The 18,231-nt window shown below is 38.0% G+C and overlaps 1 protein-coding gene across 1 annotated transcript in view; it reads left to right on the forward strand.

The window, feature by feature from the left end:
• The window catches only part of Adamts19 (ADAM metallopeptidase with thrombospondin type 1 motif 19), a 209,084-nt gene that overhangs the window by 79,147 nt on the left and 111,706 nt on the right, over positions 1-18,231 (forward strand). Inside the window, exon 8 of the mRNA XM_052742227.1 lies at positions 16,002-16,107. Within this exon, the coding sequence (XP_052598187.1) occupies positions 16,002-16,107 (106 nt within the window). The remainder of the gene's footprint in view (positions 1-16,001; positions 16,108-18,231) is intronic.

Genomic DNA, 18,231 nt, shown 5'->3' on the forward strand with positions numbered 1-18,231 from the left:
CTGGTAAAGGCTCTTTGGGCACCAAGTAGCAAATTTTCCAAGTTTTTAATTGATATCAAAAAAATCCCAGCAAGGTAACCCTGGATCCAACAGAATACATGTACCTATCTTTCTGGTTATTGGACAATATCCACATGTATGTCTGTTAAAAACAAGGGCACCAGTGTTAGTATTTATTAAAAGAAACAAGACAGGGTGGAGAGGTGGTTCAGCAGTTAAGAGCACTGATTGTTCTTCCAGAGGACCTAGGTTCAGTTCCCAGCAACCACATGGCAGCTCATAACTGGCTTTCATTCCAGTTCCAAGGGATCTGTTGACCTCTTCTCATTTTTTCTTGCACCATGCATAGTGCACAGACATACATGCAGGCAAAACATGTATACATATAAAATAAATAAAAATGTGAAAAAGAGATCTAGGTGTGTGTGTGTGTGTGTGTGTGTGTGTGTGTGTGTGTGTGTGTAAGAATATGTATATTCTTCCATTCTAGGTTGTGTAAATGTAGGAGAAGGAATTATTGTTAAGGTACATTCAAGAGTTATGATCTGATTTTGGCATGTATCATGTAAGATTCCTTTCTGTAGGGTAGCAAGTATTTTAACTTACCCATTTTCAGATTCTCATTTGTTCATTGCAAAATGAGCAATTAAAAATAGGTAGATGGGTCATCAGTTAACACCCCTTGCTTCTCTTCAGAAGACCCAGATTCACTTCCCAGCATCCACATGGCAGGTCACTATAGCCCACAATTCCCATTCTTGGGTAGCCAGCCTTCTTCTGCCCTACATGAGCACCAGGCATATCCATGGCACATATACATACATGCAGACAAAACAGTTCTACACATAAAATACTTTTAGGTGGCTAGAAATTTGAATGACTAAGTAGTTCTATCACTTGGATTTCTCATCAGTATCCTCATATATTTAAATTCTTGGATAAAATGTGAAATTTCATTAAAAAGTAGATGATGATTATGAAATCTAGGGACTACTTGATTCAGAAGGGTCTGTCAGTACATAAGAGCTAGACACCCAAAGAAGTCTAACTTCATTCAGACATGGTCTTCCACATATTCTCACCATTTTCTTTTAGTTTTGTTCTTTTCCTTTCCCCAAACACTAAAACATAGCATGGTTTTAATCATCCTAACCATGGACTATTTGATCATCAATCACTCTTATCTCAACAGAGATGCACTTTCCACACACATTCACACATACCCAGCTCTATAAATGGCAGCAGATCAATGGCTCACCATGTTCAAACAAGTGCTGGGACTCAACCACTGAGGTGGCATCTATAGGAGCTGTCTCAGCTCTTTAAGAACAGGACTTCAGATGCCAGGCTCAAGCCAGTTTAGCATGTGAAGTTGCTTTGGTTGAGACTGCAAGCTGTCTCAGGTTTCAGTGAGCCTTGAATGGTTCCTACATGTATCAGCAGATATGATGGAGGAATAATCCAACTCTAATCACTACAATCACAAATGAAAGCAGGCCTACAATTAATATAGCATTCTCTACTGAAGAATGGAGAGAAGGGAGAGATCTTTCTCCCAAGGGACACTTAAACCATTGAGTCTAAACCCTAGAACACATTTTAATGTTTAGGTTCATTGAAGTGGGAGCCAATGTAAATCTCTCTTATTTAAGCCAGTTTAAGTCTTTTGTTTCTGTTATTTCAAGGTGTGGGGAAAGAAATCTATCCTGATCCTCATGTATTCTGTCACAAAACAGAAGAGTATGGGACAACATTAGTAACTTCTCTTCTACAATCAGGACAATAGATGATATTTCTCTTCGATTTGTTAGGAAGTATAACACAGTTATTGTGTAGTGTGTCTGTATCCAGCCGTCAGTCTGCACCTCACAAATACATAGTACCATGTCAATCAGACATGTACACAATTGTATGCATGGCTGTTGGAGGACATGCTATGTCACAGCAAGGCAATTTTCTCTTACTTTATAGTGATTGCATGTAGATTTATCTTGCTTTTTCCATTTTGATGAGAAGGGTGTTTCTAGGTTTGATTTGTTTTAAATAGACATATATAAGGTCCATCATGTAAAAAATTTGTTAGGCATTGATGTTTTGTCAATTTTCTTATGAGGTTACAATCTCTAGTCAAGCAAAGAAATTTCAGGTTCAAATTACTGAAACATTATTTATATACATTTTATTTAAATCTCCCAATACAATATGAAGGGTTGTAGTTCTGTCAGATACTTTTCCTAAAACGTGATCCTTCTTTCATGATTCATTTATAATTGATTTGGATTCAGCCTGTTAGATATTAGATGTTGTAACAAGGGTGTTCAGAAAGAGAAAGGAATGGCGTCAAGGTTCATTAGTTTAGAAAATGAGTAGCTGTATGATGCCCTTCACATCACATTTCTCCCTACACTTTCTGATACAGCGTGGGGTGATTGACAGTGGTTAAAGGCTTCTAGTCTACGTTAGGGATTTGTGTTCTGTGAGGAGGAGGATAACGACGTTTAAAATCAATGGAGAACTTTGTGGTGTGCATTGCAATTGCAGCAATGCTTTCGGGGATATTTCATTTAATCCCTTTAAAACCTGAGCTCTCCAGCTTCTCATCATTGTATTGTTTCACAGATGAAGAAGGCTCTGAAATAGAACAGATGGATCATGGGTTTTGAAGTCAGACATCAGGTTTTAAATTAGGCCTAGGCTGTTTATTACTTTCTGAACATGGCACAGTTTTTTTAATGCCCCACAAACCTGAATTCCCCTCTGGGTTAATGCACTCTTGACACTTGCAAAGCAGTTGTTTCAGACAGTCACTCAGTACCTGGCCAGGTCTGTGACATCCGCTTTCTCAGTGAGGAATGGTCAGGTATTAGTCTGTATCACTGTGGGTATACGGGATTATGGGTCTCAATCCCAGATGTGAGCCATTTATTATACCATAGTGTATTTTTGTAATGGAGAAAAATAGATATGCACATCCGATTCTTATGCCTGTTACCTGGGGGTGGGAGCTTCTGTCCCTGAATTAGTGAGTATGATGTGAGGGGCTTTTTTGTTGGTTTGTTTGAGAAAGGCCCTCACCAGGTAGCCCGGGCTGGTTGGGAACTCACAAGCAGTGAGTGTCAGTAGGAAAAAACAAATAACAGAGAAGTTAATGCACTGCCTGATTTTGTTTAGGGCTCTTAACCTACCATTGCTTTTCCTCATTAATAAAAATGCTAACTGTATTTACCCTGCATATATCTCTTGACTGGATGCTAAGGAACCTGCTAAAGGGTGTTTTAGAAGGCCAGGGTTCTATTGAGTGTCTTTGAGAAATACTACCATGAATACGAAATTATTGATGATCTCCGAGAAGGCTTAGTGTCTGTGTGAGGGAGTGTGTGTGTGTGTGTGTGTGTGTGTGTGTGTGTGTGTGTGTGTTCATGTGTGTGCATATGAGTGTGCATGTGACTGTTGAAGGATTTTACACGATGGAAGACTGGAGAGGCGATACTTAGCTCTGGTAGAAGAAAATACCAGCCACCCTGAGTTCCAGCTCCACAGTGTCCCAGCCCTCCCTGCACTTCATTGTTAAGACCTGATGCTTTGGTATTCAGATACTGCAATTTTTTTTTTAAACAGATTTTTCTTTGACTGTCTTTGATCAGGTTAGAATGTTGTAGTTTATTTTCTCTGTGCTTCTGAATATTCTGGATTTTGTTATTAAAATGGCCTAAAGGCCACCTCTGGAGCAACTGCTAGATAGAAACACACCTAGACACAAAACTTATTTAAATAACTGATTTATGCTGACAGTTTGCATGTAAGAATTCACAGACATTTCCCTTTCCAGACACTAGCACACTCTCCAAACCACGTTTCTGTAGAAGGAATCATTTTTACATGGTGAGAGGAAGAGATTAAGCCTCATTTTAAAGCTTATTTTTCATTGAACAGCATTTTCTCCCATATCATGGCTCCAAAACAGAGAGAAGTACGTAGACTTTAAAGACTTAAAAGATACTACTGAGGTCAACTGAGGTCAACTCTTTATTTAATGCCTTTTACATTCAATATTTTATTTAATACTCATGCTTGTATAGAATATGTTTGGATCCAATCCACCTCACCATTCCTTCCCTTCCATTCCCCCCTTTTCTCTTTTCATCATCTTTAACTCCATAATTCATATGCTCCCTCTCTTTTTTAAAATTCTCACTGAATTTGTTAATGCTGCTTATAGGTTCATGGGTATACATCTACTGGAACATGTGTAGCCTCTCAGAGCCTACATCCTTGAAAACAAAAAGTAACTCTCTTCCTTCCAAGAGGCATTAACTGCTACTAGATCCCCAACTAAGGGCTTCATGACCCTCCCTCCTGAATCCATGCTGAGATTTTGTCTGACTTGTTATTATGCAAGCATTGTGTATGCTGCCATAACTAATGTGAGTTTATGTGTGCAGCTGTTGTGTCTGGTAAGTGCTACTTTGCTAGGATCAACCACTCCCTCTGGCTCTTACACCTTTCCACTCTCTAGTCCACAAGGATCCCTGAGCCTTCTGGGTAGGATGTGATATAGATGTCAATTTAAACCTGTGGACTCCACAGCCTTCCTCTCTGCATGTTGGCCTGTATTTTGTCTCTGAATTAATTGCTACCAACTGCAAAAAAAAAATAAGCTTCTCTGACAAGGGTGGAGAGAAGCAATAATCTAGTAGTGTAAGATAAGAACTTAGGGGGCAATTTATTACTGTGTCCATTTGGGAGAATAAGAATACTAGGTCCTGCTGGGCTGTGACCCAGACAGCCATAGATTGTTGGGCTAGTTAAGGGTATGGGGTATACAAGCTTTCAATCCAATCAGAAAGTGATTGGTTACTCCTATAACATTTTTTGTGGGGAGCACTGTCCCCTCCCCATCATAGGTTATTGGGCAACTCCATTTAAACCTCCTTTACCTATGTTTGTGTATATATTTTGGGGAACTTCCTCAGTAGGTGGTTTCACACTGTGTTTTCAAAGGTCTTCAGTGTTTTTCTTTCCTATACTCCTTTCTCTGTCCTGCCTTCCCATTCCTCATTGAATTTGTCTCTTCCTGTTTCATTGTTTCTCTTTCTACCTTATATGTATAATTCAACCTAAACATAGATATCTAAAGATTCAAAATTAGCATTCAGAATTAGTATGAGAAAGAGCATGTAGAGCATTTGTCTTTCTGGGTCTGGTTACCTCTCTCAGAATTATTATTTACAGTTCTATCCTTTTAATTGTTGTGAGTTTCATTATTTTTCATTGCTGATTAATATCTGTTGTGTATATGCACCACATTTTTTTTTATCCATTCATCCACTGATGGATAAGTAAGTTGTCTCTATTTCTTAGCTTTTGCAAATAGAGCAGGGAAACTATACAGTACTCTAGCTTATTGACATAGGAATGGACTTTCTGAATAAGAACCTTAGCAGGAAAAGCACTGAAACCAACTGACAAATGGGACCTCATGAAAATAAAATACTATATATATAAATATATATAGCATATATATATATATATATATATATATATATATAAATATATATCTATATAACCTAAAGACCAAGATATAGCTCAAAAACCTAAAGACCAAGAAAACAAAAATCCCAATTAAAAATGGGACATGGAACAAAACAGAGTTCTCAAAAGATGAGTGGTTCTCAAATACAAGTGGCTGAGAAATATACTTTAATGGCTCAGCTTCCTTAGCTATCAGGAAAAAGCAAATAAGAACTACTATAAGGCCTCATATTATTCTTGTCAGAATGGCTAAGACAGAAAGACAAATAACCAAAAAACTGACAACAAATGCTGGCATGGAGGTGGGGGAAGGAGAACACTCATTCACTGTTGGTGGGATTGCAAACTGGTCCATTAACTATCAAAATCAGTGTGAAGATTCCTGTAAAAGCTAGAAATAGATGTACCACGTGATCCAGCTATGGCATTCTTGGGCAAATTGCCAAACACTCTACATTCTACTACAGAGATACCTGCTCATTCTTGCTTATTCCTGTTATATTTTAAAGTCTGTAGTGAAAAAAAAATTCATTAGTTTATAGATTCACAAAAGTTTAAACTTGCTATGTTTATAATTGCCAAATCTTCAATACAATTGAAATGCTCTTCAGGAGGTAAAAAGGATAAGCAATCTATGGAAAGTCCATTATAAAAAAATGTCATCTAGCAATGGAAAAGAAGGAGCTGTTGATCTGCCTAACTCCTTGGAAGGACCTCAAAACAAGTTGAATGAAACAAAGGCTTCAAAAAGTTTCAGAGGATATGAGTACATATATAGGATGATCTTTTAGGACAAACATGGTAATGCATAGGAGAGATCAGATTCTGCATTTCACAGTAGAAGCAAGACTGACTTTGTCTTCCTTAATTCTTAGCTGCTGTTGGATATCTTCTTAGGTGCTGTCCAGAACATAAGTCACATATTTCATATGCCTATTTTTGGCAAGACATGTTGTGGAGTTATCTGTGGACACATGATTCTAAAGAATAAGAACAAAGCTTGTAGTCCTTTATTTACTTCTCAAAACCTTACAGTTCAAAATTGATATTAAGTATAAATTTTGTTTGTACTAGAAACTGCTTAAATGCAGCTCAAACACTGGAGACTGAAACATGTTTAAACATCTTTCTTCTCAAAACAAAACCATATTAATTAGGAAATATCCAAATACTTCCATATGGTTTATTACAGTTATTCCTATGAATGTTGAGGAGTGGCAACTTTGTGTGTAGCATGGGTTACCCGAAGTCATCCACAGAAGTGACTTTTGCTAAGTATCTCTTACAAGACAGCATTGTCTCTCTGAACTTTTCAAGAATTTACTACGGTAAAAGACAGTTAATTGTTTTTACAAATAAAGGCAGGCCTATTTAATATTTAAAGTCACCGTGTTTCTGGCAGGATCACACGTGCTTGTAATTCAGTGTCTAAATCAGTTAGCACTCCTGCTCTGCTGGGGAGTTATTGCTAATGTGAAGACTGTTTTAGAGAGAACCAACTTTCCCAAAGCACACCCTAACTTGAAATTGGGAGCCAGTCATTTTTTATTTGACACAAGAGCACTAATCATTAATTTTAGACATGTTCTTAAAAATGGCCTTATTGAGGTATAACTGGTATCCAAAATCTGCATCTATTTAAAGTGTATAGTTTGATCAATTCCTAATGTCTCATCCTAAACAGATCATGAACAAACCATTATTAAAGTCCATTTAGAATTTTAAAATACTGAACACTTTTGGGGAGGAACCCCATAAAACTAAAATTGTACCTGAATCTTCACTTGGAGTCACTTATCCTTAAGTATATATTTAACTTGATGACTTATACCAAAATATTACATTAAGCTGGTCAGTGGTGGAACAAACCTTTAATCCCAGCATTCTGGAGGCAGAAACAGGTGGATCTCTATGAGGTTGAGGCCAGCCTGGTCTACAGAGGGAGTTCCAGGACAGTCAGAGCTCCACAGAGAAAGCCTGTCGTGAAAAACCAAATCAAACCAAAAACAAAACAAAACAAAAAACAAAAACTCAAACCACTATATTAAGCTTATTTTTATAATAGTATAATCTCTAATCTCTCTAATAATATATAATATATATAATATATAATAATATAATATATAATATATAATAATAATATAATCATATTTAACAAATGTTTGTAGTTACATTTGTTTCAAAATTGTAGTAGTATTTAGATTTCTTGAGTCTCTAAACACAATTTCCGTTACTTAAATAGATGCTAATTATATTGAGAACAAAGCAACTTATTAAGAAAAATTATTAAAAATAGGCATGTTGATGGGAGAATAATAAGCCAAACCATTTGAAAGTTTGAGTGTTTTTACTAAGAAAGTAATTTCTACAGTTTTGGTAGCCTGGTGTTTGTCACTGTTCAATACCTTCGGGATATGATTATGTTATAATATTATAAGCGTGTATTAGCCAAAATTCCTGATTTATATGCAATCAGAACACAAATGTTTTCCATCTGTATGCTTAGCATTACTTCACACAAATTAATTCTGGCTAATCTTAACTTTCGTAAGAGTCCGGTTGTTCATCTCTAAGGCAGATGAAATCTTCAAAACCAGTTCATTTCTTTTGTTTGCAAGTAAAATCATGTAGGGAGCCTGAGAACTCTCACTTTAGTTACCAAGAGGAAATACTGATTTCCAGCCAGGTTTGTGGAGACTTAACACTAAGTTTCTGTCATTGAATTGCTTGTATAAGTCACCATACATGGCTTTTTCAGTGTGCCACAACACTGTATTTTCTGGTTCAGTAGAAGGTGGATTAAGAGTTTCAGGTTTTATATTTTGTGAGTGGGTTATAAAGGATAAATCAGAACAAGCAAAGACAGTAGGATCTGGTTCAATTTAAACTTTAAGCATTTGAAAGTTTAATCTTCCAAAGTCAAGTGATCTGCTCTGATTGTCTCAAGAGGCGTGAGAAGCTCACATGAAGGAGAATAATGTAGAATGTAACAGAAAGGACACACAATTACCTTCTCATTGCCTTATTGAGGAGGACCGTTGTCCTCAAGACCAGAGGAAAAGGTGGCTGGGACTGTGTTCTCTGCTCTGTATTTTAAATGTTTAAATCTTAAACATTAATGCCTTCAACCATTGTCTTTGCACTATTCTTTGTCTGTTTTCTGTAGCTATAACACAAATGGCAGAGACTGGGTAATGGTTCTGGGGATTGGAGATTCTGACTTCTAATAGGGCCTTCTCTCTGGGTCAGCAAGTGAGCATGGAGGACACCAGGGAGATCAGGCTGAACATGCTTCCATCAGGACCTAGTCACACACTAACCAACTCACTTTCACACTAACAGTATTAGCCATTCATGAATGGTGAGTCCTATGACCTAAAAGCCTCTTAAAGGTCCCACTTCTTATTGCCACCAGGATAGTCACTGAAGTTCAACAGGGATCTTGGAAAGGGTCATGTTTGCAATGCCATACAGAGATGTCTGTTTCTTCCTGCATTCTCCTGTCTTGGTCTAAAATTATTCAAATTGCTATCTATAAACTTTGGGGTTAATCATATTATTTTATGTACTTTTTATAACTATACAGTATATATTATGCTAGTATAGTATAGCTGCCTATAATAAACATTTGTGTATATACTTGAACAACTTTCATCACATATCAGTACAAATTCTTAGTCTTAAAAGGAATTTATTATACTAATATTTTTATATGGAATATCATAAAGTCATCTGTTTATAAAATTAGATAAAAAGATGCATTTTAAATTTGGTGGTCATTTGAAGATGGGTCTTGTGGTTTTTTTTTAACATAATTCTTTATTGATTCTTTAGAAATTTCACATTATGCATCCTAATCCTGCTTACCTTTCAGTCCCTCCATATCTCTCACCTACTCCTCCATTTTTCCAACCCCTCATCATTCATCCTAGTGGTATTAGGAGCTGAGGTGTGTCACGCAGTACACCCCTTTTGTCCAATCAGCCCCACCTGCAAAATGTTCATTGCAAGGAGTCATTGGTCTGGTTCCAGTCTTCTGGTTCACCATCATCATTGGGCTGGGCCATCATTGAAATGCCTCTCAGGTATCCTGTTGTTGCCCTGAGTCATAGAGATTCTGCAGCTATCATTCTCCAAGACCGGTCCCTTTGTGTACTCCAGCAGGTCAAAACTGGGGCAGCTATTTGGCTGGGCCAACCCAAGGCCCAGGATGTGGGTCTGGGTAGTAGTTGATCTGGTCAGTCCAGGCCATTGGGATTACCCACTTCGATGAGGGGCAGAGCCAGCTCTCCTAGGTCCATGCCATTGGAGCTAGCTCTCTCATGTCTATGGTGTGGGGTGGGGCTATTTCTCCTGAGTGCTGGGGTCAGCTCTCCCATTGGGGGTGGTGCTGCCAGCTCTCCTGCTAAAGTGTCCAGTAAGAGGCAGGGCTAGCTATCCCAGGGCCAGTGAGGGACAAGCCTAGCTCATCATGGCCCTTGGATTTCAACATACATGGTTCCTATGACATTCCCTACCCCCACGGCAACACAAGCTGGACATCAGTCCAGACCGTGGCTGCTGCTGGGCCATTGACCCAGACATGGCCCAAGGCAGTAGCCTGGGCCCAGTCCCATGTAGCTGAACAGACCACTTGGATTAGCCTGATCCCTGTGGTAGTGAGGTTCTTCAACACCAACATGACCGCAGGTTGGGCACAGACCCCTGGCATCCACATTGCCTTTGATGGTATCAGGAACCACAGACATTAACATAGACCTTGGCTGCTGCAGGACCACTTACCCAGACATGGTGCTCAGTGGCATCCCTGGACCAGACAGCACATGGCCCCGGTGGTAGCACAGCCCTTGGATACCAACATGGCCACAGGATGGAGCCTAGGGGTCATGTATTTTTTTTTATCATTATGTTCAAATATCTTTTGTTTTATCATCCTTTTTTCCTAGGTTTTGTGTTTCTGGCCCAGTGGACCATTTCTTTGCTTGGTTTTAATTTTATTTTGAAGCTATATTTGGTGGATTTCATTTTCCCTCTTTGTGCTTGCTGAGATGATTAAGTCATATTTTCTGGACTGAGTAAACATTTTCAGGACCCATTATATTATATACAGTATATTTTTTTACATTATATTACATTTTATATTATATTCATAGCTTCACACTTACATTCACAGTAACTTGGGATTTGAGTTCTCTACCAGAGTCTTTTCTAGCATTCTCAGTTTTGTTGAATCCAAGCGACTTGGCTGATGTTCAATAATGGCAAGATTTTAAAGTAATTTTCATATATGTTTAAAAACAATAAACAGCATCAATTCCAATTTTTCTAATTTGATTGTAGATCTCAGGTCCTCATCCATAAAAATCTACACCCCCATCCATATTGAAGCCATGCCTGATAATAAATCCTCCCACTTGATGTTACACAGTGTAGTTTGAAAGAAAACGGCCCCCAAAGAGAATGGCACTAGTGGGAGGTGTGGCCTTGTTGGAGTAGGTGTGGTCTTGTTGATGGAAGTATGGTACTATGGAGGTGGGCTTTGAGGTCTCAGCTATGCTCAAGCCACTTTCAGTGAGAGGGACCATTTCCTATTGCATATGAGTCAAGATGTAGGACTCTCAGCTCCTTCTCCAGCACCTCCTCTGCCTTCATGTCACCATGTCACACCATGATGCTAATGGACTAAACCTCTGAAAATATAAGCCACCCTAATTATATGTTTTTTCCTTTATAATAGTTGCATAGCTATGATGTCTCTTCACAGCAATAGAAACCCTCCATAAGACACACAGGTTGTAACAACTTCTGATCATCACCAAGAGTCTTCAAGTTCAAAATTTTGAGAACTTTTTCTTGTACTTGAGAATTCCCTTTTAAGCTTTGTTAAACATTCAACTTTTTTTTTTCATAAGAGGAGTTCCAGACAAGCACCATGCTAAAATACAAACAATACTTTAGCATCTACATAGTGCTCCACCTTGTTTTATCAAGGGAGTTACTACACTTTTTTATTATGTTCTTTTTTATGTTGGAAGTCATTTTTCCTTAGTACTTATAGAAACTGCACTGATGATACTGTAAATTGCTTTAAGAGAATCTGAAATCGCTGCCTGGGGGGGGGGGGGGGAGCCTCCAGCAGCACAGGGCTCAAAGGGAAATCCACAGAGTCAGCACTTACTAGCCTTTTCTATCTGAGGGCGTTAGGGAAAAAGACACTCACACTCTCTTGATGGTTTCCTTCTTTATCCCCTATTCTTCATACTGTATACTTACTTCTACAGCTTATTTACCACAACAAAATCTTTCAGGCAATATGAAAATTACAATGTGGTTACCTTCTATTTTTCAAGTGAGTGATCATAATGAATACAGGTAAAAGCATGTTTTTTTTTTTCATGTCCCTGACATGATTAAAAACAAAGTCACCCCAATAACCCACATACATTTACATCTAAGTAATTTGTTACAGATTAACAGAACATGAGCAAGCAGAAAGTGTTTTTTTCTCAGCCAATTCATTTGATGGCAGGCTTCATACTTCGGTTACAAAGAAAGAATCAAGCACTTTTTTATCTTGAAAGGTAATCTTATAAAGAATCTTAAAGGAATCACAAACTTAAACTTTTATACATAAAAACCATCAGTCACTTGTACTTTAAATCTTTAGGGTGCATACCCACTCATCAATAGTTTCTTATATCAGGAGATTGAGGGTAGGAATAGGTACAAGGAAATAATCATCACCTTTGGTCCTCAACCAACCCTAGCAAGAAACTATATCAGCTAGTAACAGTTGGGCTACTTTGTATTTTTTGACTTCAGTTATGTGTCTTTGTGAAATTTAGATTGTTTTCTGTTTTTTTTTTTTAATCAAAAAGCCTTTATCAAAGCATCTGATCTAACCTGAAGTTATTTTAAAGGTTTGTTTCAGATAATAATGCACACCAAAAGTTGTGATTGCATCTTTCAGCATTAAAATTAAAGGAATTTGAGCCAGCCTAGGTCCTGGGATTCAATTGTTTTTCTTAATCATTAACTCGAGCTAATGTACTTCCTTAGGTGAAACTCATAAGCCCTAGCTGCGAAACATTTTCTTGCATTTATTTTTATTCCTCAAAAGCTAACATTATTCTTACTAGACAGTACAGCTTAGGGAGGAATCATCTTCACAGTGATCCACAGGTAAAAATGCCCAGTAGAACGGGATGTTTCCATGATATATATACACTACACATTAAAGGCAGTGGGGACCTCTTCACATCCATTCACACCATGCCAGATACCAGAGAAAGATAGCAGCAGCAAACATGTAAAGGCATAACAGAAGAAAAAGACATTCTGGAGTCTGTGGTCCCATGGCCTTATCTATCTGAGATTCACCCATCAGGGAGTGGCCTCATGGTAGACTGACACCTTGAACTTCAATTGACACCTGCTGCTTCTCTGAGACAGCTACCAACATCTTATGACATTGATATCACATTCATAACTTGTATAATTGTGCTTTTACATCCCTAGAATGCTGCCTGGATTTTTTTGTTTGTTTGGTAAGTAACCTAGCACTAAGTCAATTAGTAGGACAGATTACTTTTTATAATAATGTTAAAGGTTGATGAAATCATGTGCATGGATTTTCAGTATCTGGGCACTATTATCCTACTCTCTCGGGCTTTTTTTTTCATCTAGTGTGAGACATATATTTTCATTCTTCAAGGTTATCTTTCTACTTAATACTTGAAGGATACCACGATTTATTAATCTTGGCTTCAGGGAATTTCACTTATCGAATCCTTTTAAGCACAGTCCATATTCAGGACATTTGAAATCAATTGTTGTAGAGATAGGCTGCCAGAACACTCATTTCTAGAACCATCTACTGTCATGAGCATCTCTCTGCCCTCCCCATGTTCACTTGTTTGCCCTGGTGATATCTGCCCTTTCCTGATGTTTTCTACTTCTCACCTCCTTGGTGATACCAGCAGCTGGTTTCCTTCTTATAATGCCTGCCTGTTGGTTTTTTTTTTTTCCCTCTTTTGTGGATCCTTTTTTTTTTTTGGTTTTTCGAGACAGGGTTTCTCTGTGTAGTTTTGCGCCTTTCCTGGAACTCACTTTGTAGACCAGGCTGGCCTCGAACTCACAGAGATCCGCCTGGCTCTGCCTCCCGAGTGCTGGGATTAAAGGCGTGCGCCACCACCGCCCGGCTTTCTTTTTTTTTAATTTTCCTCTTTCTGATATCTTACGTACTTGCACATATCTTAGTGTCTCTATTTTAAAATGGGTGTTTGTGTGACTCACATTTCTAAAAGTATGCTCAACGTATTTGGATTCTCATGCTCATTACAGATAACAATTTTGACGACAATAAACCTCAAGAAATATATCTCTCGTGGGTAAATAACGTATAGATACAAGCTATGGGGTAAATAACTTATCTAAAGCTCTCCCAAAACCTTGTGCTAGGAAAGCCAGGACTTCGAATTCAAGGTGGTCCAGCTGGTCATAAAAGCAGTAGTTCTGGAGGAGGAACACTTAGTTCTATTTGTGTTTATCTCTCTGGTCAGATATGAGCTCTAATTTCATCCAGAGTCTTTGGTAACTGCATCCTGCAACACTTCAGAAGTCTCCCATGGACTTCCTTAGGTATATCTTAGCATAGTTACTTTTTTTTTTTTTTTCAGAAGAAAGATTCTCCTGCACCCTGCTACATAACTTACTTTGTTTAGATGGGAAACTAGAAGGCTGTTTTTGTTTGCTTTACATTTCAAGGATTCTTTACATTAATGGTGCTTTGAAATGGGTCTGTATTGCATCTATCTTTAAAAACAGCTGTGATAAATCCTTCCCCTCCTAACCCCCAGACCTCATTATAATAGGGAACATATGGGCTCTTGAAGAGAACACAGAAGTGTGGCCTTTGAAACAAAGTAATACAATTCCTTTAAATGGTAACAAGCGTTCTCTGCAACTTTCAAGGCAAAGGCATCCCCTTGATCTGAGAAATTAGGGTCAAACTTACCAAGTACTAGTTGACCTTTCTGACTTTACACATCAGTAGAGTAGGAGCAGAAGGTCATTTTCAATTGTTAAACCACAGCTAGGTCTATGAGAAGTTGCAAGGACTAATCAAATTTATAAAGGGAGGGTATGAGCAGGTGAGCACCAGTGCCTGCAGAGTCCAAAACAGGGTGTCTTCTCTGTGAGCAGGAGCTACCGCTACCCTCTCAGTCCTCTGTAAGAGCAACGAATACTGCTAACCACTGAGCTATCTCTACAACCCCACCTTTCTTTACGGATGAATCCATTTTTCCCACTACTGTATCCTGTTCTTCACATCTTCAGGCTCCTCGTCTTGCTTCTTTGCTCACAGAGAGTCCTACCCATCTTTCCATTCTTTCACCCTCAGTTTACAGCCGATACATGTTCTGTATTCTTTCTCCACAACTGATCAACAGAACAGAAGCCCAAATGAATCCTGTGTGCTTCATTCAGTTACTAGGTCGCCTGTCCCTCAGCTGGACATATTAGTGCTGCTCCAGTACATGCTCTCCAACTTCAACTGAACCCATTTTTTTTTTCTTATTCTCATTTATATCAGGTGGCCCTCCCTGCTTCTTAATTAACTCACTTGCATATTTCTTCAATGGATTATTTTTCAGCCTTTTGTTCTCTTTCAGAGACACTGCCTCTCATTTGTCCAGGATCCACCCCTGCATCAGACAGCAGTGCCTCCTTATCCTTCAGTGTACAAGAATTTCAGAAAGCTGTTCCCTTAAGATAACAAGCTGAATCCACTTTAAAAAAATATTCCCCAGCAATTATCACACAACTGGGAACTTAAGAGTTATTCCATTTAAAGCTAGGATGGAAAATAAGGAGCTCAGTGTGAACACAGATCTCAATATGACATTTGAAATCTTGGGCAGTTTGTGAAGGCTAGAAAAATACCAAACATAAAGAGGAGCATGGGAAGAAGGCTCAGTTAAGTTCTGTCTGTGAATACATGAAGATCTGAGTTCAGATCCCATGCACACATATAAAAAGCTGGGAGAGGCAGTATGCATTTGTAACGTCCATGCTGACTAAGGATATGGAAATACATAGATCCTTGGAGCTCATTAACCATGCAGCCTAGCTCAACCAATGAGCCCCAGGTTTGGTGAGAGATTCTAACTCAAAAAATGAAGGTAGGAGGCAATGGAAAAAGACATCTGACATTATCCTCTGTGCACTATACTCAGGTGCACATGCACACGCATGCCCACATCTGTGCCACACACAGACAAAAAATAAGGAGTATAAACAAACAACAATTCTAATATTTGAGGAAAATATGCTATTCTAAGAATACAGGAGATGAAATATAAAAGTGATTAAAGTGATTAGATTTTCTCTGTTCTGATCCATGTGACGTGTTGATTTTTTTTTCAGTTTAAAGTTGACATGTGATTAATAATGTTGATGTCTTTTAGGTATAGCTTACTTGAATGGAATGTGTAGTGAAGAGAGAAAGTGTATTATTGCTGAAGACAATGGCCTGAACCTTGCATTTACAATTGCTCATGAAATGGGTCACAAGTAAGTAAAAGTCATCACCACATTGTATATTCGGCACATAGATTAATAATGTGAGTTATTGGAATCCATGTGTGTCTTTGATTATTTTCTTTGGAGTCCACATTCTTTAAAACTTTGGAGAACTCAGTGTAAGAAGTAGAGGGAAATAATGCAGAGCAGATTTTGCCATCTGTAACCATTCCTAACACTGTGAATGAAACCCCATGATGCTGTTTCTGTCTTCATCAAGACAGGGCATCAAAACAGCGCACATTTCCAAATAAATATTGCGATACCTGTGAAACTACAAAGCAACGTGTGTTTTCAACAACATTCAAGAAAAATCACACCAGACAAGTGGGAATACTTCAGAATAACAGAGTCTTTCTGGGGCTATCAGCACAGACTAAATGAATTAATCTGCGTGGTTTAGGAAACAATGAAAGGAGACATGTCATTAACATGAAGTTAGCACGAACTTGATCCTGGGCATTATTTGTCAAATCTGAGCACCTTCCACAGACTGGCTCATTTAGTACATTACATAGGAGGATGAGTACAGCCATAGTTCTTTTTCTTTTCTATTTTATTGGAAATAGATTTTTTTCCCATACAATAAATTCTGATGATGGTTTCCCTTCCCCCAACTCTTCCACATCTCCCCTTCCATTCAAATTCATTCCTTTTCTTTCTCATTAAAAAGCTAACATGTGTCTAAATAACAATAAAATTAAAAAACAGTAAAATAAAAACGATAAGATAAAACAAAAACAAACAAAATGATAAAAAATTAAAAAACAGTAAAATAAAAAAGATAAGACAAAACAAAAACAAACAAAATGATACACAACAAGCAAGAACAGAAGAAAAAGAGCCACAGAAAAAGTGCAAGGAGCACTACTATACACGTGGAGACACGTGTTCGTAACCGCAGAAATCCCATGGAAGCCAAACACCAGAAACCGTAATATATACACACAAAACCTAGAAGGAAAATTTTCAAAAGGCCATTGATAAGGCATCGTGAGATGAAGAACCCACAAACATGCCGTTCCGTTTGTTTTGTGTTGGCCATGGGCTGCTGGGCACTGGGCCTGAAAGCTGTAATTCTACCAGTGTCATTAATTCCAATGACCATCAGTAAACAGCACTTCCACATTTTTAAGTACTCAGAGGAGTAATCTTGTGACTGAGTGCTGTTGCACTCCCATATTATAGCAAAAAAAAGTCATCAAAAATTTTATTTACCCCCTCAAAGTTATAAAAATGTCATTTATTGGAGTAGGGATTTGATCATAAGCCATTGAATTCGAGTCATATTCTTCTGGACTTCTACATTAAGTTAGCTGTTATCCTTGGACCTAAGGTTTCCTTCAGTCAGTTGGGCATAATAATTTTGTGTTTGGGTTAAAATTACATAAAATCTCTTCGTGTGTTTTCAGGAAGTTTATTGTAGTAGACATGGCATAGATTGGCACCAGACTGAATTGTGAATGTAAGCTTTGAAGTTTGCTGCTCACATTAGCAGTAGAAATGTGGTCAAGTCTTACCAAGAAAAAAATAATCTTTAAGAAAGCCTTGTTCATCAACAGATTTTTATTTTTCCTTCAGTGTCTGATGTTAATTGTTATTATTTATTAATCTGTTAGCAAATTAATGAATCAAAAACTATAGTTTAAGCAGCTAGAGTTGTAGAACAAGACAGAGCCATAAAGCAGAATGAAAGGGTGTTGTGGATTAAGAGACACAAGCCCCACTCAGAAAAGATGATTATCACATTTTCTCTCATATGTGATTCAAAATCATGTACTGCATGTTTTAGGAGATGAAGTCATAAGAGAGACGGGGAGGAGTTTGGCAGGAAGAAAAGAGTAGAGTAAGGTTAGGAGAGGGTTGGCGATGAGTATGGTCAGATCGCATGATATACTGGAAGGAAACTGTCTTTATGAAACCAGCTACTATGTACATTGAATATATGCCAAACTTTTTGAATAAACAAGGAAATTAAGACTCAGGGAACTGTCATCTCTTAAGATTTTTAAAGCAGGACCTTTACCTGTCATAATAACTGATGATAGTGGTAGATAAAATGTCAACCTCTAGGAATCCATTGGTCCTAAAAAGATTCAGAATTAATTTTTTAGA

The sequence above is a fragment of the Peromyscus californicus genome, unplaced genomic scaffold, assembly GCF_007827085.1.
Source record: "Peromyscus californicus insignis strain IS unplaced genomic scaffold, ASM782708v3 Scaffold_17__1_contigs__length_78620276, whole genome shotgun sequence".
Taxonomy (NCBI): domain Eukaryota; kingdom Metazoa; phylum Chordata; class Mammalia; order Rodentia; family Cricetidae; genus Peromyscus; species Peromyscus californicus.